The sequence below is a fragment of the Balaenoptera borealis genome, assembly GCF_965194805.1.
Source record: "Balaenoptera borealis genome assembly, chromosome: 1".
In the NCBI taxonomy this organism is placed as follows: domain Eukaryota; kingdom Metazoa; phylum Chordata; class Mammalia; order Artiodactyla; family Balaenopteridae; genus Balaenoptera; species Balaenoptera borealis.
The window spans coordinates 107,460,455-107,485,351 of record NC_138860.1 but is presented as its reverse complement, the minus strand read 5'-3'; the positions used below and the strand labels follow the sequence as shown (position 1 = coordinate 107,485,351).

The window sequence follows — 24,897 nt, the reverse complement described above, 5'->3', positions numbered from 1 at the left end:
AGGTCCTCATTTGATTGTATTATTTTGTAGGTTTCTAGGGTATAATCAATAGCACTTATATTGAAGTTGTGCTTCTGTTTTATATTGGAATATTTTCTTCAATGTGAGCTAAAATAATGAAAAATACATGCCTTGGCAAAATGATGAAATTTGTGCAGTTTTTACTAGTTGTCTTCAGAAGCCACCTCTTACTTAAAATATTTCTACCTATATGAAGCACAATATTTCATATTTATGGAAACGTACCTAAAATTAATGGGACTAAATTATAGTATGTGTCATTTGAGTTAGAGAAAGGAAGGGGTTCCTGACATTAATGGCCATTAAACATTGAAGTAAATATAAAAGAATTTGTGATAATTAGTTGAATTTTCTATTCATTTCTTTGAAAACAAAAGAAATGTTAATCTCTTCTGAACGTTTTAAGAGTGATTCCACCAGGCACAAAACCAGGGTGAGTCATTTTCAGGATGATTTTTATCCTTAATGCCTCTCAATACTCTCTCAAATACTATAGAGCCAGCTTACCTGGTTCCATTTAACTGATTTGTGATTAAGGTTCTTCCCTTCCTCTGAAAACACCCAAAAGACCTGTACCTCACTAAGGCCCTTCTCTTCTATGTCCTGCAACTCTGCTCTCCCTGGTTGAACTGTTTGCTTACCCAGAGTTAGTTTTATTTTTGCCTTGAACTGTTTAGTCCACTTGTGTTCATTTTTACAATCTCATTGTTTAATTAATACTATGGAAACCAGTGAAAGATGAGTACAAATAAAAAGAATCTTGGTGTCTACAAAGACTGTCTTGGAAGAAAAGTGAGTCACCAAGGGAAAGACATTGAAAAAGACTAGAAAACATTATAAAAGATGTAGATGAATTCTGCACTCAAATTCCTTCACCAGGGTGTTTTAACTAAACATGAAATCATGGTTATTCAAGAAAACAAGATGGAACTCCTCTCAGTCAGAGCAGAGGCCACGCTTTCTCCTCAGAGTCTTGGCTAATTGGTTAATACTTACATATTTTAAGCTAAAGTAAAATCTTAAGATGTGAATGCACACTTCAATATTGATTCCCCACTGTAATTGACTTTGATTAACTATGCCTTTGGAGTCCAATAAGAGGGCTGATTGTAGATACTTTCAGATGTGTAGCCCATGTGCCCTCCCAACTGCAGCCAGTTTATACCATAGCACATATTTTCAGTGCTCCTATTGACCTTTTTTATTCCTTTGTTTTGTTCTTTGCTCTTTTTGAAGAACTGTACATGCCTAGAGTGCACCATCAAAACATATGTATTTTGTACATAAAGTACTTAAACCAGTAAGATGTACATTGGGAAAACTAATAAAAGATTATGAAAAAGTTTCTTTTAAATACTTGCTATCAGTTTAGCTTTTAGAGATTAAAAAAATTTTTTAAGTCATTACACCCCTAGATGACTGATGGCTTGGGGAAGAGATTCTCAAATGTATATTTTTGTTATACAAAGATTATTAAAACTAAGTACAACCTGTTTCATTCCTGTGTTTTAATATGAAGGGTGTCATGAAAAGAAGAGATCAAATACAGGCAGAACTGGATTCCAAAGTTGAAGCTTTGACCTCTAAAAAGGCAGATACTGATCTGGTAAGTTTTTAAATTTCTTGTTATAATCACGTAGAATTGATTGTCTAAAATTTGTATTAGCTCCATTACATGCTTGTTTTTAAGCATTCAATAAATGATACTAGAATTTCTTCCAAAAATCGAGTATACATTGAGTACCAGGTGAGTCTGTAAGCTTACGATGATTTTCTGCCTTTCTGTCTTATATTTTTTCTTACAATGAGTAAAGTATGAAGTTAATTTTTTTAAATTAGAGTGCTTGAATTCAGAAAATATGGAAAAAAGTACCTAACATTGTTCCAGAAGGTTAGTAAGTACTCAGTAAATAAATATACTTTTTACTAGTTTTATAAGAAATTTGTACAAGGTAAGTTGGTGTTCCTATACATTTTTTTCTAGTTATTGGAAAAATCTTTACAAAGGAAGTATCTTTGTTTTCAACTTTAATCCTTTTCTTAAAATACTTTTTTCATGGAAATTTTCAAACATAAAAAAAGATCTAATAATATAATGAACTCATTTACCCACCACTGGGCTTCATTAATTCCCAGCATTTTGCCCAGGTTTTTTCACCTGGCTATTTCTCACTTTTTTTTTTCTGAAGTATTCTAAAGCAATTTTCAGACATTATATTTTCACCCACAGTAGTTTAGCATTTACATTTTATTGTCTTTGCATGTTGACATGATATTATCAGATCAGAATTGTTATCATTTTAAAACTGAAGAAGAGGCTTGAAAGGTAGAGTAACTTGCCCAAATTTATATAGTTCTTGAAACAGAAGTAGGACTGGAGGTAATAGTATCACTTGGCTTCCTCAGACCATGCTGCCTCTCAGAGAGCAAGTATAAAAGTTGGAGAAATCACTCATTACTTTGTTAACTTTTATTACATTTTCTATGAAAGAGACTTTCCTAATTTTATTTTTAATTTAAGGGTTTAGAGTACACTTATGTCATGTGAATGGGGGAGTCCTTGAAACACCCCCTCTCCCGGCCCCCGCCCTGTTAATCCATAGTATTATTGCTGCCCATCCCAACTTGGCTTGGGAGCTAACCTCCCTCCTCCCTTCTTTAATTTTCTCTCTAGCTTTAATAATTTTCTAACACAAAAGATGATATTCTTACTGGTTTTCTTTGTATTATCTTTCTTTCTCTTTCTCTCCCTGTCGCTAATCTAAACACCTTGAGGGTAGGAATTTTTTAATTGTTTCCTGAATGTTCTCAGCCCAGAGAACAGCACCTGGTACATGGTGGTCACTCAATAAATATTGTGAATGAATGAAACTTGCAGTGATTGCTTGGCTTCATAAAAACATATTGAACGTTTGAAGCAATAAGTCTCTACAAAATCAGACTTTGTGTAAAATGTTGAGATTTCACTAAAAAGTGATTGTGAATTATCCTCACCTTTCTTAACTATGCTTATTTTTCAAAGTCAAATTTATTCTGCTTGGAGTGTGAGTGGGGAGTGGTGGGCTGCTGTGGACAGAGTAGGAGAATGGAATCTGTGAGAGAGACTAACAGAAAATGTAGAACAAATGGAACTAGTGGTCGAGGGGGAGCTCTTGCTTTTACCTCAAAATGAGGAGAAAAAAGAGGAAATCCAAGATTAACCTTCTCAATACAGTAAGGGATAAATATATATATACATTTATATATATTATATTTATATATTATATATTTATATAATATATATACACACACATATATGTATGTATATATATTTTTTCAATTTAAAAAGTCAACTGGAATGAATAGAGATGGGTGAGCACATGTACAACAATTATAATTGTATCATTGGAACTGTAGCATATTTTTATTTGTTAAATAATTTCTAAAGATATTTAAATTTGTGGGATATTGAAATTTGTGATTAGATAAAATATTGCCCTTGACTAAATACTAGGAAAAGTACAGTATTTTAAAGTTTCAGGAGAATAGTAAAATGGCTTAAAAACCAAGCATCTGTTCAGAATGGCTTATATTCATATTTTAAATTGAAAGGAAGAGTAGTTGGGATTGTTCCAACCACAAAAACACAGGAAAAAATAGCTTAGGCCCAAATATGGCTAGGCTTTCCCAACTCAACTAAAAAACACATTTTTTCTTTTCATTTGACTTGCAAATATTTTGTCTTTTGCTCTGTAAAAATTTCCTTGATATCTCATTATAACCTGATGATCCATCTGTATTTTGGATTTCATTTTGTGTCTCTGTGTGTGTGTGTGTGTGTGTGTGTGTGTGTGTGTGTGTGTGTGTGTGAGAGAGAGACATGTCCACTATAAAGTATTTTTTACCTAGTTAGCTGCTATGTTGTAAGATTGGAGAAATTTGAAACTTTAATTATCTGCATTATATTCTGCAAGATAATTTTTATTAAGGTTTGAAACAGAGACAAGTATTTTTTTGTTACCCATCAAAAACAGATCCTAAAATGCATAGGAACTAATTTAATGATTTGTGAATGGTACCATTTACATTTTCAAGCAGTTTGTTTACAGACCTCACTTCCAAATACCTGTGTGTTACAATGATATCTTTGGGAGCAACCTTCCAGGGTTACTCTCAAAATGAACCTGCTCTGACTGGTTGCAGAACAACCGAAGGGAAGTTGCTTAGAAATATGCAGGATAGGGTCACCATGGAAACGTGCCCTTGTGAGGTCCTTCTAAGGAGCCCTCCTTTGCAGTCACCATGGAGACCCTGGCAGAGAACTGAATAGAGCAATCTAGGCTGGTTGTTTACCATGGCAACTCAAGCAGGGCACTTTGGAGACAACCCTGGGGCCATTTCTATGGAGCCCTGCTGGGGCTGCCTTCAGAAGCTCCATCAAAGGCACCTTTGGGTGGGAAGTTATATGCAAACTGGGCAAAGCAACTCATAATGCAAAGGTCAATGAAATGAAGCTCTACCAAGAAGGGCAAACACTAGTGTAGTTATAATTATTGGGTAGAAGTAGAGCACTGATGTAACATTCCGGAGGTCATGTTAGACATATCAGGTGATCTTTATCAGGTGGGCTACGTGGCATGCAAATACAAGGCTCTTGTCTTTTACCGTGCCTGTGTGCCTGCAACTTTGTATATGCTATAAATTGGCAATTATGACATTATTATTACTTTTTTCTTATCACACAAATATGCCCACAAAAATTATGTGTTTTCCTGCAAACTAAAATAATGTTTTATAGCGAATTCCTTGATTTATTATCTGGGTAGCTGTAAAGTGCCTGCTTCTTAGAGTTTGTGGTTTGTACTTCTTATCTCACAACAATAAAATCAGTTGCTTCGAAGTGACCTAAACTCAGTAAAGACTTGTAGAATACTCATTTGAAGGTCAGTTCAGCTGTTCATTTAGGGTTTTGTCATTTAGGCTTTGGAATTAGATAGACCTAGGATCAAATCTTAGCTTATCTGTTTATTAAGTCTTAAGACACATTTCCTAATATTTTTAAGCCTCATTTTATCATGTATATATAAAGGGGGACATTGTTAGTACCTTTCTAATAGGCTTATTTAAGGATCAAATGATAAATGCAAGTCAGTTATTTGGATCATAGAAAGCACTCAGTGGTTGTTAGCTGCTGTTATTTTGATGGCTTCACAGAAGTAATACTTGAGATGAGTCCTGTAAAGTGAGTAAGGAATTGTTCCTTGAAGACTAGTGAGTGGATATTATGAAAAGTTAGTAAAGGCTCAAAAAAGTGTGCTAAACTGAGGAGCCCTGGTTGATGTGTAGAGAGCAGGGTGCAGGAGAACTGAGGGACGTGGCTCTAAAGGTGGGCCGCAGTCAGATGGGAAAGGAGCCTTATTTGTCAGGATGAGGAATATGGGCTTTTTCCTTTGGACTGTGTGGATTCAGCGAGAGCCTGAACTGAAGAGGTGGTAGTGGAGTTGCAGAGAAGAGAAATTTGAGAGAGACGTAGGTGGAAGATAGAATCTGAAGCACTTAAAGAATGAGGGTGGCCCTTGTTTCAAGTTCTTAGTGACCCCTGACATTTCTAGATTGTAAGGAAAGCAGATTGTGGCTTTACAAATTGAACTATAGCATATAAGAGGAAGAAGAAAATTGGAGATGTGTGACTTTATGTCATGATGAGATGGCATTTAAGGTAGAAGTATTCAACGAAAACCTTTTCACAAATGTTTTTAGGTACCTAACATATAAAAGACGCTATTCTAAGCACTAGGGAGGCAGTGGTCAAGAAAGGCCCTCATGAGTCTTATATTCTAGTGATAGAGACAATAAGCAGCAACTGAAATTTATAGTGTATTGTCATATAGTGATAAGTGTGGAGAAGAGGTAGTGTTGGGGAGCAGTGCAATTTAAAATTAGGGGTTAGGAAAGGTCTTACCGAGAAGGTGATTATGTAAAACCCAAAAGAGGTGAGGTCTTGAGCCACATGAATACCCGGCAGAAGGAATTTCAGGCAGTGGGGACAGTAATTGCAAAGTGGAAGTATGCCTGCATGTTTCATGAAAAGCAAGGAGACCAGTGTTGCTGGAATGGAATGAGGAAGCAGAAGAGTTGTGGGAAATGAGGTCAGAGAGGTCGCCAGGGGTCAGATCATGTAGAGCCTTATAAGATTTGGTCTCAGCGAGATAGGAAGACAACAGTTGAACAGAGGAGTGACATGTTCAGAATTGTTCTAAATCGATGACTCTGTTTGGGAAGGACAAAAGATAATGTCTATGTGGAGTGTGTATGGACTGGGAGAAAGCCAGAGCTGGAGACTAGCTCTTCCAATCCCAGTGAGACATCATAGTTTGGACCAGGGCGGAAGTGGTGTGGAGTGGTCAGATTCTGAGGATATTTTGAAGACAGAGAGCTGTTTGCTATTTGGTAGACTATGAATTGTGAGTGAACAAGGATTATACCAAGGTTTTTGAACTGAGCAACTGGAAGTTAAGTGTTGGCATTGAGATGGCAAAGACTTTGGGAAGAACAGGTTTGGGAAGAACATGGAGAAGATGAAGAAATCAGATTTGAATGTGTAAAGTTGCTGTGCCTATCAGATACCCACGTGAGGTGTTGAGTAGGGAGTCACATATGAAAATGACTATAAAAATCCAGAGGTCAGGGGAGGGATCCAGCCGGAGATATATATGGGGGAGTTGTTAGCAGATAGGTTGTATTTAAAGCCATGACATTTGTTGAGGTCACTAAAGGATGATAAAAAGAGGTCCCAGGACTTAATAGGACTGAGCCTTGGCATATTCCAACAATAGAAATCAAAGAAGGGATGGCTAGTGGGGAGAAGGAAAGAGAATTTATATAGCTTCGGCTGGTGGTAAATAATTGGACCAATAAGATGAACTAAACTGATTTATTTAGGGTCATTCAACTTTTTTAACCACTTCTCCATTTATGAGGTATTTATAAAAACAGCTTGATACAGAATAATTAAGGTAACTATAGATAATAAAAGATTTTAAGAGAGATTGAGTGTTAGATGCTCTGATAAAGAAGAGATTCAATAAAGTAGATATTCAATCAAAGTAAGGAAATTTCTGTCTGTGGAGATGAAGGTATAACAATAACTGAGATTTTGAGGAAAACTCAGATACTTGGAGGAACTTGTGGTTTTTGTAGTTTAGTTATAAGTTTTCAGAGTCAGAGCTTCTGTTTGAAAATGCTTATTCACTTCACTGTTTAACTGTAAGATAAATAAAGTTCATCTGTGGTGCTAAATAATGCTGCATATCCATTTTATTTGTATTTTTATTTTTGAATGGATGATTTATAGTTTGCCACTCAAAGCAGCATTCAAATATAAATGAATATGAATACATTTGACATTTAGCAATATGTGCATGGAATCTGAGAGTTGGATCTGGATATAATGCCATAGCTGTTTAACAGTATATTTATGTGAACAAAAATAAAAAATGCATTTTCATAAGATCATTATAGTCTGGATTTGCATATAGCCACATTCAGAAGATACAAACAGATACCAAATTTATTTAATCTGGTCCTTGCTCTGTGTGAGTTGCTATTTTCGAACCAGTTTTTTACTCCCATCCTCAAATTGTGGTTATTAATCTTCAAGTGTTCTTGATAGTGTACTAAATGATGTATAGAGCAAGAGTGCCTTCTCTTTAAGCTTTAAAGAAATGATAATATTGACATAGCTTTTTTTTTGTGGTGGCAGCAGAGGTTGGCTCTACCTTTTCTCAGATATTTGTTGTCTCACCTCTCCCCTGACTTTTTAACAAATTTATTCCTTTCTATGTGCCTCATTTTCTAGTATCTGTTTTTATTTCTCTCCTTCTTTTTTGCCTGTTTGCATCTATATGTGTTTCTCACACACACAGATACATACATGCACATATACACACACTCACACAGCAGTGAAGGACATGCTGCTATCCAGTGGAAGGAGAAAGGACTTTTTCCTTGTATGTTTCCTTTTATCAGTTTATCTTAGAAGGTATCAGCAGACTTTTCCTCACATCTCATTGGCCAGAGTCCTGAAAAGTCCATGATCAAGCCAGTTGCTTGGAGTGGGAATGTGACCATAAGAATTGACTTGGACCAGCTACAAACTGCCTTCTGATGCAAATACCTAAAAAAACTGGAGCTCTTTCATGTAGTAAGAAGGAGAGTGGGGAATGGATTTTGGGTAAACAGCTAATAAATATGTGCCTCACATACACAGTGTACCTGTGTATTGGAGTTGTAGATGCACCACTGGGTGGGGATCTGTGTGAATGAGTGACGCTTAATCAAGAAAGCCCTCAGCAGCCTCTCGTTCCAGAACAAAGATCCAGGCAGTGCCTAGAATTCCTCTCCCTCCCTACCGTCAGTTAGGCCTCTCATTCAGGGCATCATTCATTCAAGTGGTTGGAAAAAAATCCATGTGCTGCTATTTATATAAACTTGTAAAGGATAATAATTTTTGATTAAATAGCAAAAAATCATGTCTACCTTATGAATAAGTCTGTTGAGCCTGGGGTGTTTATTTTTATTTATTTTTTTTGAGGGGGAGGTCTTTATTTGGGATTTTACCAGGTTACTTTTTCCCTCTGTTATTTGTCTCATGGCATTGCAAGTAGAGCAGTATCTGAAAAGTATTTAATATAAGGTCTTAAACCCAATTGCAGAGTTGCGTGTAATTTCAACCACAGTATTTTGTGCCTTTGTAGTTTGGGACAAGTTACTTACATTCTCCTTGCTTTAATTTCCTCAACTATAATATTTGTGGGTAATATCTTCCTTAGAGTGTTGTTAAATCAGCCTATGAAAACTCTTAGCGTAGTACCTAACCAGTGTTAGATTGTAAATATTTTGTATTTGAAGTATATATTGGATGACTCATTTTTCTAGATTAAGGTTTGGAAAATGGTAACTGTAATCCTGCTTGTTAGACTTTCACATTGTTAAAAGAAAAAAAAAAGGCATCGATTATCTTGAGTTGACTAGTGACCACTCCCACTTGCCCCACCTGATCACTTTAGGCAATTGAATAGATAATTTAAAATGTATATGAATTTATACTGACTGTTAAAAAGTTATGTTTTGGACTCTAAACAATTATTTTAACTAAACAACACTTGGTATTGTACCATTGATTTATAATAAGGGACATTTTAAGGAAGAGAACCATAAATCCCCTTATGATAAGCATCAATAGCACAGACTACATTCTGGTTTTCCTTTATGAGGACCCCTGAGAAAAGTTTCATTTATGTCTCAGCACCAACAATGGGATTTAATTTCTCCTGAGCCGTTAGCTTGTTTCCACCGTGTACACATCTTGGGTTTTATACCTGTTCCTATCCCACTGTTTATACCACTCTTTACATTAGTTTCTAGACTGTTGAGAACCCCAATTCTGATCCACTTCTATCTGGCAAATGTCTTTTATGTGTCAAACTCACCCCTGGCTTTACCTTGTTATTCCCCTATTCTTATTTTCCTTTGTGCTAATGTCTTTATCCATTTAATACCTTTAAACTAGTTGTAGAGTATAAGTTTGGAAGCCATCTTAAATCTAATATGAAACAAGGAAGAAATTAATAAATAAGGACTAGAGGTAAAATATTCCAAATAATTTCAAACATCAACACATTTTTTTATAATGTATTTTTGACCCAAAAAATGTGTTTTTAGTTATTTCTTTTGGAATCCTCCAAGGCCAGCATATCTGATGTGAGCACAAACTTGAACACCAAATTACTCGTGTTAACTGTTACCCAGAAAATTAGTCAGGAGATGTTTGCGGGTGAGGTGAAAAAAATTGTACTACTTCCAAAATTTTTACCCATGAAATTTGCTTAGGGAAATTACTGCATATTAAGGCTTACTGATTTGAAAAAGGAACACATAAACTTACAGTCTTGATGAATAAGGCCTGTGTACGTTTGTGGTGGGTGAGGGTGGACGGGGCAGGGGGGAGACAATGAAATACTGAAGAGGAGAGGCAGTGTAACATCGGTGTAGGTGATTTTCTAAGGGAAGATTGTAAGCTCTGTGTCTTTCTCGAGGAACATTTTTCCCCACTGTCTTGACTGCAACAGAAAAAGTAACAGATGGATAAGTAAAAGGGGTAGTTTAAAATTCCAGTCATTTCTTCTCAGGATTTAAGAAATTCTACTTATAGTGTCCTTGTGGATTTGTGGTTTGGTTTGTGGAGTTCTGCCTACCATAGATATAATAGTTTAAACAGCTTTCCCGTATAGAAACTCAAAATAGATTCAATTTCCTTTTAATTTAGACTTTTCGTTAATAAGAAATGTGTCCTAAGGGTCTGTCTTACATATCTCTTTCACTGCCGGCCCTGCCTGGGCACTCAATAAATATATGATTATGCTTAGAGCAGGAACACGCTGGGAGTCTGAAGCCTGGAGAGGGCTTTGATTCACTTTTACTTAACCTGTGGCCTTAATCAGACATTAAGTATTCTTTATCCACGAACAGGCAGAAATAATGCTTACTTTGAAGAAACTTTTTTTGAAGATGAATTAATGTTTATAAATCTAGAGCTTGTGCCAGTAAAAATTTTGGTAAGTTAGAAGAAGAAAGTATAAAAGACTAATATATTAGAAAACATGTAATGGTATCATAAAACATTAAAGTATGAATCATTTTTAAATAGTATTTCTAAAAATAAAAAATTATATTTCTACAAAGAACAGAACCAGTAGTTTTTCTTCTAGTATAGTGCCATATCACCAAATTAACTGCATTTTGATTTATTATATTTCTGGGTTTTGGAGAGTAAACTTTTTCTCTCTACTAAAGCTTAGTCAATAGCGGAGCAGACTTAAGGGGAAATGCCCCAATCAAAGCTCCGTTCAACTTTCAAAGAGGTTCTAGACCCAACTAGTGCTTTCCTTTCTGAAGCATAGTTAGTATCTGTATAGTACCTGTTGTATGCCAGGCACTGTTTTAATAATTTACATATACTATCCAATGAATAATACAACACGGTAGGCATACTTTATTCCCACTTTTGTAGATGAGAAAACTGAGGCCTAGCTTGTCAGTCAGCCAAGAGTTATGAGTTCCCTCCCCATCTAAGCACTTCATGGTGGGGACACTACAGTGACCAAGACTGACATAGCCCCTCTCCCCAAGGAAATTATGGTCTAGTGTGTGTGTGTGGGGGGGTGATACTGAAAATAAAGGAAAAAATAATAAATGACTCTGATAATTTTAGATAGTGCTTAGTGCTATGAAGAAAATAAAACAGGGTAATGTGATGGAGAACACCAGGAGGGGAAGAGAAGGCCTTTCTGAGGAGGTGACATTGAGAGGAGAGCTGAGTGCTGATAAGGAGCAGTGATTCCAAAATCTGGCACAAGTGTTCTAAGAAGAATCCATGCAAAGCTCTGAAATGGGAATTAGCTTCCTGTGTTCCAGGAGCTTTAGTTATATCTGGTGTAGCTAGAGTATAGGGAATGAAGTACCCCTTCATTAGCAGCTGGGGCACGAGGACTGAGCAAGCAGATGAGAACATGTAGGCCATGGGTTCCATCCTAGTTACTATGGGGAGCTACTGAAGAGTTCAAGCAGGGAAGAATTCTGATTTGGTATATTATAGGCTTAAAAAAATTTTTTTTAATCTTGAAGTGACAAAGCTATAGAAAAGTTGCAAGTACAGCTCAAAAATCTTTTTTTTTTTCCTTGAATCATTGGAAAGTAAACTGCAAACCTTATACTCATGACCCCTTAAAGGTGTATGTTTCCTATGAACAAGGACATTCTCCCATATAACCATAATACAACTATCAGTATCAATCAGTTATCATTGAAACAATACTATTATCTAACACACAGACCCCTGAATGATTTTGCCAGTGTTCTGTAATGTTCTTGACAATGGTTAGTTAGAGGTCTCCTTCAGTCTAGAATAGTTTTTCATCTTCCCTTGACTTTTATGACCATTACACTGAAGATTGCAGGCCAGGTATTGTGTAGAATACCTCCAATATTAACTTGTTTGATACTTCCTTATGATTAGATTTAAACTGTCAATCTTTGACAGGAATATTACTCAAGTGATGCTGCAATCTACCTGTTAGGTAGCACATGATTTTTATTTGTCCCATTAGCGATAGACTCTTTGATCTCACTCGACTGAGGTGATGTCTGCCAAGCTTCTCCACTGTAAAATCACTCCTTTCCCTTTGTAATTAAAAAGCATTTTGTGGAGAGCTACTTTGAGACTGTATAATTATATCATTCCTTACCTTACTTTAAACTTTAAATTGATTTGTGTGTGTGTGTGTGTGTGCGCTTTTCTATTTTATAGTCAGTTCGTTTTAGTCCATTACTATCACTATGTATTTTGATATATAAATTGCCTCCAATTTGGCTAGTAGGACCATCTTCAAGCTGTCTTTTTTTCCCTCCTTTTAACATGTTCCCATCATTCTTTACTTCTTTCTGGTACAACAAGACTTTCTAGGCTCTTCTTATACTTTTCTTGCTCCAGCCCTGGAATCAGCCATTTTCCTAACAAGCCCTGGTTAGTTTTAGTGGAAAAAATTATGTTTAGAATATAGTATCTTGGCATTAGATATGTTCATTGCTATTTAGGTATCATTATTCCAAGATCTGAGTGGACATAGATAGGAAACATATCTATGGATATATAGATAGGAATATAATGTATAACCACACATTTTTGTATCTATATTGATTTGTCTGTTTATATATATTAAAAATAACAATTTCATACCAACGCCTCCAACTTAAATCCAATATCATCAGGGTTCTTTCTAGTTTTCTTTCTTTCAATATTTGTGGTTCTCTTTCTGACAATGAGAAACAGGCTCCCATTATCCTTTACATATCTATTTATTTGATTGATTCCCTGTTTGCAAACAATCTTGCATAGCTCATGTCATCTTCTTTCCTAAGTGGAGGTACTCCTCACCCCACTCAAGTTTCCACACCCTGTGCTGGACCACACCCATGCAAGAGCACCCTCTTTACCACTCTAGGAGTCTGTTTTCCATGCTAGTCTCAGCTCCCCCCATGCTGCCCACACGCAATACACACCCTTCTCACCCTGCTTGTGCTGTTACTTCCCATTCTGGACCACTCTTTGCAGGGAAGACCTCATCATCTTGCTAATGCCTTCATATCCTGCTCTGGGCCACCATGACTTTGCCTTCCTTCCTCCACCAGAATGGACACCAGCCTTGCTCTGCATTACCAAATATGCTTTAGGACTGAATTGTTCAAGAAGAGAAAGGGAAAAGGAAGAACGGACAGTTGCTTTCAAGTGCTCACTCTGTTTCCTGCATGGGAAACAAAAAGACTGTTGAGTCCAGTGCAGTAAGGTGGTAGTAGTGGAGATTTTGATAAGAAAGGTTAAGTGATTTGTCCACAGTTATACAGTTAGTTAAATAGTAGAACCAGAACTCTAACCTGGCACTATACTCGCAGGTCTCTTATACTTTTTTTTTTTCCTGATAGGTGGGTTTGAAGTCTAGAAGGGTGTGAGACTTCGAAGATAGATAACAATTATATTCTACTAAGATCAAAACAAAAAAGGAATTTTTAGAATTCAGTGCTTTTTTTTTTCAATCGCTTCCAAAAATATATATATTTAGAATTCACTGTAATTTGGGAATTGCAACTTGGAAACACTTTAGAACATGTAGAGTTGTGATCTGGGAAAGTTGAAATTCTTTTTGCCTTCTTTCAAGGAATTACTATATAGAATTTTATTTTAACCAGATCAGTATGTTATGCTAAAACTAACTGATGATGATGATAATAATAACAGCTAACATTCTTTAAGAACTTACCATGTGCCAGGCAGAGTACTAAATGCTCTACATGTATTGTCTCATTTAAGTGTCACGCAATACAGTGAGGTAGGTACTATAATTTTCTTCATTTTACGAATGTGAAAACTTAGGTACAGAGAAATAAAAGTTACTGGCTCAATATTGCACATGTAGAGGTTTTCGAAGCAGGACTCCAGAAATTGTGCCAGTAACTTAAAAACTGTATTCTAGGGTAACATCTGAAAAGATACATATCAACATGCTTCATATGACTGATACCGATCAGTTAGAGTTGGCATGCATGATAAAATCTTTTTGCCATTCCTGCCACAGAACATTATTGGTGATTTGAAATATTCTGTGACAGTGAACTGGCAGTTTTAATAGTATGAATTTTAGAGTAAATTGACCTGCCTTGCTTATCTCTCAGTAAAAAAGAAAATGTGAAATGAATTAAGGAGGCATGATGTATGTCAGTAGTTCTCAGTAGCTGTGTGGCTGGGGAAGAGGGGAAGAATTTTTTGAAAATGCACCTGGCGATCCAAAACCTGGTGATCACCAGGTGCATTTTCAAAATAAACTACAAACTTGCAGAGGTTCTGTGCTTCCCAGGAGGCAGGTTCTGTTGCTGCTGGCACCCTCTGATATAGAAGCTTTTAATCTAAAATGAATAAGAGAAAGGACAAAGAAATGCATTCAGAACAAATATTTAATGCATTAAAAGATCTATCACAGACCCTCACAGCAGGAAAATGCTGGACACATTCTGCATTAACGAGGATATGAAACGCGCATGCACATATGCCAGATGTGGTCATCACTGTCACATGTAGAAATGCAAATGTAAGGACACCCTGACACAAGTTTCCCAAAGAAGATTCCACACCAAAAAACAAGGTTTTTGTCCAGCGTCAAATTTTTAGTTATGATATTTAGATTAACTTACTCATGCACATTTAAGATCACACACATATATGAATGTGTGATTCTTTAATATACACATTAAATAACATATTAATGTAGAAATATCACCTTTTGCACTCCCACATGCATCTTCAGCACTTCTTTTGAGTCATCTGATTCTCTTTTCATTGGAAGAGGTTATATACTCATACAGTTCAGCAACCAGGAAAAAGGAGCTCAGAGTCTCTGTGTCTGTGCCTCATTTTTAGTCCCTATATGATATGTCCCTTCAAATGTTATCTCCAACCACCAGTGCTCATGTATAGAACATTAGGAATGTCAACATTTCATTTGTCCCCAAAAATATATTTCTTGATCTCTAACGTAAGCAATTAACATGTTGGTTAAAAAAAAAACCAACCAAAATGATTTATTTAAATATGTAATTTATTCACATGATTCAAAATTCATAAATTTTAAAACACACATTTAATGAAAAGTCTCCTTCCTATCCCCATATCCTATCTTCCCAATTCCCACCACCCACTTTACAAGTACGTACTGTTGTTAGTTACTTTTGTAGCCTTCCAGGTTTCTTTATGGATGTACCACAAATTCAAATATACATTCTGATTTTACTTTTTTATGAATGTAGTAATATGCTATAAAGTTTTCTATAGTTTGCTTTATTAATATAATAACATATCTTGGCTATCCTTCCAGTTATTGGTCTTTTACAGCTACATGGTCTTCTGATGTATGGATGTACCAGAATTTATTTAATCTGACTTCAACTGGTGAACAGTTATTTCTAACCTTTTGCTACTATAAACAATGCTTCAGTGGATAACCTTGTATATGTATTATTTTGTGAATGTACCAGTAGATCTGTAGAATAAATAACTAGAACTGAAATTGCTGAACCAGAGACTATTCAGTTTTGATAGCTCATTATTAATTGTTCAACCTTGGACAAGTTACCAACTTCTCGTCAACTTTGTTTCACAGTTTGTAGAATAGAAGAAATACAGTACCTAGCTCATAGGGCTAAATGTGTAACGCACATAAGTGCTTAGAATAGTGCCTGGTACAAAGGAAAAGCTAAAAGAATTAGCTGATGTTATTGTTGATGTTATTAGAACTACCACCAAATTACTTTCCGCTGGGAGAGCTATTTACAGCCTCACCAACATGTTTGATTGCTTGTTTACTCCTGTACCCTCCACCCCAGCCTTGTCAGTGTTATCAAACTGTAGAATAGTTGCCATCCGTTAAGTGAAGATAGTATCCCTTCGTAGTTTTAATTTGTATTTTTCTTATGATGAACAAGGTTATGCATTTTTTAAGTAAAATTTGTCTTTCTTTTTTTATAATTGTCTGTTTTTTGCTCATTAGATTTTACCTATTCTTGATCTTTCCTGATTTTTAAGAAATTCTTGTTAGAGAAATGAGTCCTTTTTGTCATTTGTACTGTATTTTAATTTTCTTTATAGTGATTCTTCCTGTACAGAAAAGTTTAGTTTTTATAAAGTCAGATTTATCTATCTTTTTCTAAAGGATTTTACTTTTAAGTACAAGTTAAGATGACAAAAGAATTGTATCACACTTCTTTTATTAACTTTTGGGGTTTTCTTTTTCACATTTGAATCTTTGAGCCATTTGGAATTAATTCTATTTATAAATGTGAGGTGTGGATTCAACTATATATTTTTTCAGGTAACTATCCTGCTGTGCCAAAGCTATCTATTGAGTAGTCATGTTTTCCCCATACTTTGCAACACTACCTTTGAAGTATACTCAGTTTTTGTTGTCACATGCAACTGTTTTAAGGCTTTCTATATGTTCCCTTGATTGGCCTGTTAATTAAGCACCAGAACTGTACTGTTTCAGTAATGGATGTTTTAAAATATGTTTTATATGTGGTGGAACTTGTCTACCCCCACTTGTCCTTCTTATTTGTCGATTTGCAGTGCTTTTAAAAGTAAACTTTAAAATACTTATTTGTAATGATAATAAACACTTGAATTATGAAGTTATTTCCTAAAAATAATTAGTGTGCTGTCTCCCTTAAAAAAAAATACTAAACTAAACTAATTCTATTAGTAAACTACTATATATATCCAAAAGTACCAAAAATTGAATTTGTTTCAAGCTAATATTCTAAAATACCGTCATGTCTTTAGAATGAAGTAATTGAGAAAATATTCATTAATATTAGAGGATTTCTGGGAAACCATGTAAAAGCAGGTTTACTAAAGGATTTTTTTTGGGGGGGAGCCCCTAAAATTTATATACTTGAGTACATATGCTATTCCAGTTATATTGATCACAGCTCTCTAGATCTTTGCTATGCAGTATTGTACCCACTAACCACATGGGGATATTTACATTTAAATATGAATTAATTTAAATTAAATGCAAGTAAAACTTCAGTTCTTCAGTTGGACTAGCACATTTCAAAGGCACATGTGGCTATTGCTACTATTTTGGGCACTCCAAAGTTGAACATTTCTCTCATTCCAGAAAGTTCTATTGGCTAGCTCTGTTTTAGAATATGCTGCAACTTTAAGAGCTGTATTTTTTATGTATGGTAGTTTGGTTGATTGAGTCAAAGAGGAAAGACCATATCTAATGAAGGTTTTAGCTTTGGTAGGGATTCAGATAGAAAAGAGATGAATGTCTGAAAAAAACATCAAGAGAAATCACTTGATTAAAAGTCTAATGTACACAGTACTTCAGCAAAGATAACATTTCAGTCACCAGACTTTTTGATAACGTACTCTATCACCTAAATATTTTTGAGCACACCTCCCAGTATGTGTACATTTTAAATTTACAAATTATCTACTTGTACTACTTTACTCATATATTTTATCTGTATTATAAACTATGCATGTAAAACATTACATGAGGGTTAAATATAAGGTGATCAAAGGGTACAAACTTTCAGTTATTAAATAAGTGACGGGATTGTAATGTCTAGGGTGGTGACTGTAGTTCATAACACTGTATTGTATACTTGAGACTTGCTAAGAGAGTAGATCTGAAAAGTTTGATAGTTCTCATCACAAGAAAAAAAAATTTGTAACTATGTGTGGTGATGGCTGTTAACTAGACATATTGTGGTGATCACTTCTCCATATATACATATATCAAATAACTTTGTTGTACACTTGAAACTAGTATAATGTTTTATGTCAATTAAAAAGAGTTAAATATAAATGGGAGTTCCTTCATGCAGCCTGTGAGCTGTCTTATATATGTCTTGAGGTTCATGGGCCGCATTATGGAATTGTGTAATATGGTGGGGTTGGATCACAAATTAGAGAACCTGGATTCTGGAAAAAAGTTACAAAAAAGTAACTTAAACCTCAATAAGCATTCCTTTTTCTTGTTAGTAAAACAATATTTACGTTATAGGGGTATAGTGAGAATTAAATGAGATAATACGTGAGGTATTGTTTGGTTAAATAGTGAATAAAAATATTTAATGGCAGAAAATTGTATGGCCTGTGAAGGTCTGTAAAATAAATGTTTAGATTTGGCTTTGAAATAATTTTTATAACTTTATTAAAACCTAATGATAGTATAGCATATAGCTTTTCTAGGCTTGGATTATGTTCTTCAGAAACAAATATAGGAAATTACATCAAAAGAGTTAAAAGACCTTGATTAAAAATTTTTTTTTCTTAGGAGCCACATCATTCCTTTTTAAAAGGTTTATATTAATTGGACTCATGGAAGCACCTGGAAAAAATGAATCCTCTTCTGTCCTACATATTTTTACTGTGCCTCTGTTGTACAGAGGATGCAAAAGAGATCACTACATTTCCTAAAATGGGGCTGTTTAAATAATTGGCTTTCTGTTGCTTCCAGTGTCACAGGAAATTATGATTATTCCTTATTCAAAGGACGTTAATGGTGTTGGAGGTACTGACTTGAAAGGTGATGCATCAGCTATATTTGTGGGTGTTTTATGACTTAATTTGTCATTTTAAGAAAATACATTGTGCTTTACTGAACAAGCTACATTTGGATAACAAAATTGGCAGTGAATTTCAGGAAGAGAGGTTTCTACTTTTTAAGAAAAGTGTGTATTGTAAAGTATATAAAAAAGGCACATGTAGTAATCACATGGATGCCTGAGCAGCATTGTATAATCAAGCATCTAATTTTTCAGACACATCTTACCCCTCTCACAAATCAGAAAATAATATAATTTTATTGTTAAGAGCCCTCTTCTCTCTCCCCTGCAATTTAATTAATACTTGTTAAGAAGAAGTAGCTGTCAGATTAGAACTGAATTTTTGAATTTTCTATTGTCTTATGATGGAGTGGCAATCTAAATCTTTTTATTTAGGTATATTATTTTCAAGAACTTTCAAAATGATAATTTCTCAGCTTTTCTGATTATGAGGAGAAAGTTTTAGCACTTGAATAAATAGATTGAATGGTTAATTATTTCCATAAAAGGCAATAATAGAGAAGCCATTTTAAAAAGAAAACAATGAAGATATTTTTAAGTAAGAATAGCTGTTATCCTCAAATTGTATTGTTTTGCTCAAAAATTTTGGTGATATATACCTTTAGGTTTAGGTACAGGCAGCTTGTAAGTTTCTGTGGTATTTCAAAGTGTGGTAAAACAATCCTTGGAAAGGCAATAGTAAAACAAGCCTAGATTCATTACTAATATTTTACTTTTCTGAAATCATTCATTTATTCTACAAATATTTATCACATTTCTACATAGTAAGTACTGAGGATATAATGACCAAAAGGTAGACACATGGCCCATGTTAGAACTTATATTCTAACAGGAAAGTACATACACTTACAAAAAATAATTGTTCTAATGAATGTTAAGGAGGTGAACAGTGGACTGAGATGGAGAGAGTAGTGAAAAAGTACCTACTTTGAACATAAATGCTGTTCTGAAAAGGACTAACTGAGGAACTGGTACTTAAACTGGAATTAAAAGAAAGAGAACTAGCTAGAAGATTTAAAATGGAATAATTTTTAGAAACCTCACCATTTATTTGTCTTCTTTGATATCTCTCAATAAGTTTTAAAATGTTTTTTTCCAAAACGGTCTTCTATATCTTTTCATAAATTTATTCCTAAGTACCTTATGTTTTGTTTGTATTTATCATAAATTATATATTTAAAATTTTTTATTTTATAACTTTTTTTGGGCCAGAGTATAGAAATGTAATTCACTTTTGCATATTTATCTTATATCCAGCAATCTTCTAAGTTATTTTTAGTTTTAATAATTTCTTTGTACACTCTTTGGGATTTTCTATGTAGAAAACCTTATGGGTATATATTGATAGTTTTGTCTCATTTATTCAATCTTTATACCTTGTATTTATTTTTTCATTTCTTATTGAGCTGGCTAAAAAATGCATTGTAAAGTTATTAGTGATGGGTCATCCTTGTATTATCCTTGACGCTAAAGTAAATGCTTTCAGGATTTTTTCCATTAGTATTGATGTTTGCTAAACATTTTAAAGTATATATATTTTAATCAAGTTAAGGCAGTTTTTATTTACTCCTGTGTGATGAGAAGTTGATTCATAAGTGGGTGTTGAAATTTATTGTGTGGTTTCCTGTACCGACTCATGTAAGTGTATTATTTTTCTTCGTCATTCACTTAATGTGGTGATTTACACTAAGAGATTTTCTCATTTTAGCCATCCTTGGATCCCTGGGATAAATTCAACTTGGCCCTTGCTGGATTTGGCTACCTCAACTTTTAGGACGTTTGTGTTTATATTTCTGAATAAGAATGATTTGTCATCGTGTTGTATATTTCAAACATAAACAATTTTTTTTTTTTTTGGTCAATTATACCTCGATAAAGCTGGGGGCAGGGGGAGAATGATTTGTAATTACCATTGCTTGTACCAGAAATGTCAGTTTTTGTATCCAGGTCATGCTATCCTTATAAATTCTACATGCTAGACTAATTTGTGTGAGATTGCTATCATTCATTAGGAAAATAACTCTTCCAATAATGTGTTAGGAGCAGACCCTTGTAAGTTGTTCCGATGTTAGGAGCTCAGTCATGATATCGGAGAGACTCTAAATTTTAATCGTGCTGCCCACATGAACTTACTGCTGTACTTGTAAATAGAGACAGTCATAGGGTGAGGAAAAGGGGTGCTTACTTGCCACTAGTTCTAGATTATAATGTCAGGGATAAGCGATGAAGGATGGGATGATTAAATAGTCAGAGACAGTGGTTCTTTCTTAGAGAGGTAAGTGAAATTTTCCCTAGACTGCTGTTTAGCAGTGATAGATCAAAGTGGTTGAAAAAAGTTTGACTTTCCTTCTATCATCCTGGCAGCTATTCCTGGAGAAATAGACTATGGGGAAGCTGTTTTCTCAATCTGTAATTTTTATAAATGATACTTTGATAAAACCTGGTAATCATGGCAATTAACTCACCTAGAATTATCATGCCAAAGTGTATTAATTCTTTATTAAATATGTAGTTCAGCAGTCAAGCAGATTTCCTTCTAACACATTGTAATGCAGTGTGTAGTTCAAACATTTTTATGAAGAGTTTACTTTCTTTGGTATAAGAAAGTTGGAATGTATACCTCAGTAGTCTGAGAGACCCATTCGTGGCCAGTGCAAGATCAAAATTTCATTAAGGTCTCCTGTTTTAAAGTTTCATATGAATATCACTACTCCATAATATATTTATGTTTATGTTAATTTAAAAATATTTTTCTCTGATCTCCATAAAATATCTATGATAAGATTATGCCACATTTATTTATGACATTGGCAATCCTCTATGTTATCACTGAGTATTGATGTGGATATAGAAATCCCAATTTAAGAAACGCACATTAAGTCATTCTATACTGGTCTCATCATGAAACTGTATCAGAATTAGGAGGACATTTTGATTTAAGTAAAGATGTACCTCTGTGACATCAGTATGCCAAAAATTGAGTGAGAAAAGAAGGAAAATATTTCACATAGGGGCACTGTGTCTAGCGTGGTACTCTTGGCACATAGTAGGTGCTCAACATATAGTTCTTGAATGAACTAATATGTTTTCTAAAAACTAATCTGGTAAATAAGAAAAACTAAAGGCGTAAGAGAATGTTTGGAAGTATAGGGGTCTTCTTAAGTTGCTGGACAGGTTTTTTTTAGTTACTAGGAAGTATATTTTAAGGAACTTTCAGAATCAGTGGGGGAAGATCCATCTGCATTGTTTGTCTTAGGATTTTATCATTCCATAATTTAGCAAGATACTAATATTTCTTGTATTAGAGTGGAATAATTTATTGACATAATGTGGTAACCTAGTTCCTCAAAATGGAGGTAATTTCTGGACTTCTTGGCCTTGCTCATCTGATTTGGAGGAGGGCCTGATGGAATGGCCTTACATAGACCTTTTGGCATGGCCACATTGTCCATTCAGCCACCAATACTCTCAGGCACATTGGAGCATTTGGGGAGCTTTCTGAGCTATTAAGGTCTCTTTGTTTCCCCTATGGCTGTTCCTTTTATATGCACGTCCTCAGTAAGTATTCCCTAACATAGTAGAAGTGAGTGAGCTGGCAGATTCAGTCAGGACATTTCTGAGACCCTAACAATTGTTCTTTCATAATCACTTTGGAGTGCCACTCTAACCCTAACATATATTAAATGCTTAAGTCCCAGGCACTTTGCTAACATGTTATTCAAAAACAATCCTATGAAGTAGGTACTTTCTTTTTCCTCATTTTACAGATGAGGAAACTGCAACCTATCACGGAACTGAATTTAGTTAGCTAAGGTCACACGGTCAGGATTCTCACCCGTGGACTTCAGAGCACAGGCTCTAGATCACTGACCTATAAATGTGTGTGATTATGAAATTTTTAAAATTCAGGGAAAAAAGAGAGGAGGAGCCAAATACAACTTATTAATACCATAAGGCAACTGAGAAAGATGCAGTAAGGATATTTATTAGATATAAAGATACATTTCCTTTTTTAGGGAAATTTTTGAATCTAGATGTTCTGGATTTCTTAAAATTTAGTTTGGGAGGTACTTCCTTTTTTTATGAAAAAAGAACAAGCTCATTGATAGACTCTAAGGTAGTTGGTAAGGTTACATAAAGGGAATGCCCAATGCAGTGTGGATCTGAAACCCCTACTAGGTTGTAAGCTCCCAGCAACAGGGACCTTCCCTCTCGTATTCACCTCTGTGCTCTTGGTCATGTTCCTGGGCCAATGCCTGGGACATAGTAAGCACTTAAAGATTTGTTGAATGAATGTTTACTTTTATTCTCAATTTATTCTTTCATCTTCTTGAAGGTAATAAGGAACTGTATTTTGGAGGAGAATAGAGGTTTAAGGAGCACAAATAAATAAAATTAAAGTGGGGGGCAGGAAATATTTTTTTAAAAAAATCAACTTAGATTGAGTTTGCCAAATAATTCTGGAGAAGAAAAGCATAATTGAGAGCTGGTGGAAGGATGTTGAAAGTGCACTGTTACATGGACCCACATTCATCATGTGCAAAGTCTACTATGTAAGACTTGGACCAGCTAGACTGGGGGGAAGAAAACTACCTCTAAGAGTTATAGAGAAAGTTAAATGAGATGCCACATGTGACATGCAGCTCAGGACCTGATCATAGTAGGGACTCAGCATTGTTAAATGAGCAGGCAGATGTTAAGAATGTGCAACATACATGCACAGACACAGCTCCTTTTCCTAACTCTATCCCTCACCATAGCTTCAAGACACTTCTTGTAAATTCCTCTTTTTCTTACTATCAGACCATTCTTGATAACGTTAGAGACAAAGAAAACAAAGATAATCAGAAGGCTATCCAGCAAGAATGTGAAGGACATCAGGGCTGTTTGTCATCTCCTCCTAAGTAGTAAAGGTGATTTCACTCATCTGACTGGATAGGTAGTTACCCATATCTTGTGCTATCCCTCCAACAGTTAATTGCTCTCTTTCATGGTCCTTGCCAAATCTAAAGCTATTCTAAAGTAATTCCTAAATACCTGCACTTCTCTGCCAGAAAGTCCAGATAAGCTCTCAGAGTCCATTTGCAGAAGGACATAGTATAGCCAAGCAAATCCAGTGGAATAATTCTTGTCTCTATTAGTAAATGTAAAAGTTCTTGATTCTTTATTGAAAATATATTGAGAGAAATAGCATCAAAAGATCAACCTTAAATCTTAAGAGCAAAAGGCCTACCTGATCATCTTTAAGCACACTTTAATCTCTAAGAAGAAAGACCCAATTATTTTTTAATGTTTAGTATTAGATCAAATATACGTACTCTAGATACATTGTATTTACCTCTTACATAGTTTGTGAGTATACAGGTAATCCCATTTTTGTCTCCAAACTTTATTTATTATAAAATATTTTTAGAGATGTATATTTGTGGAGTATGTTCTTTTCAAAAATATTTTTCATATTTTATTCGCTACCCTATTTTATTTGCTACCCTAACTTTGTGATTATACAGTTCACATCTGTAATATTTTATTTATAAATAAATAGATGTTTCTGATATAATTTCCAGGACAACATTTTGTCACAAAGGAAAAAACTTGTCTTTATTATGGGATTCTAAAATGTTCTATCACTTATATCTTTCTTATTGTTAATAAAATACAAATTTTCTGTGAGAAAAAATTTTATATTTTAGTTAATCATTTGCTTAAAGAAAGGTAGCAAATAAACTGTATTTGCATGGATTTATCTAACTTTTCTATAAAAATCCATCTCTTTCTGATGGTTGTACTTATGGGAAGATATGTTCTTACAAATTTAAATGTATAAAAGTCATAGAAAATTAAAATCTATAAAAGGCCTGTTTTAATAAAAATTATTAAAATGTTATAGGGTTTTTGGATTGGTTTCGCTTTCTAAAGTCAGCTTTGAGGGAATAAGGAGGAAAACCTCCAAGGTGATTAAATGGGTTTGAGGGATTCAGTGCACCTGTGGTTGTCTTAGCAGACATGTGCTTCAAAAATTGAGTAACTGTTAAAAATAGTGTAATGGTGTATAATCGTAGAAATGGTCCACAGGGCTATTCCATTAGAATGTAGGCTTTATTTCGTAGCAGTAACGAATGATCTGTGTGGATTCATCCAAATTATTTTACC

General features: G+C 34.7%; 1 protein-coding gene across 5 annotated transcripts in view; it reads left to right on the top strand.

Moving 5' to 3' along the window:
• Window positions 1-24,897, top strand: part of SNX7 (sorting nexin 7) — a 98,183-nt gene that overhangs the window by 46,840 nt on the left and 26,446 nt on the right. For all 5 annotated transcript variants that reach the window (XM_082385302.1, XM_082385299.1, XM_082385301.1 and 2 more), the window contains one exon: window positions 1,541-1,627. In XM_082385302.1, coding sequence (XP_082241428.1) covers window positions 1,541-1,627 — 87 coding nt within the window. The remainder of the gene's footprint in view (window positions 1-1,540; window positions 1,628-24,897) is intronic.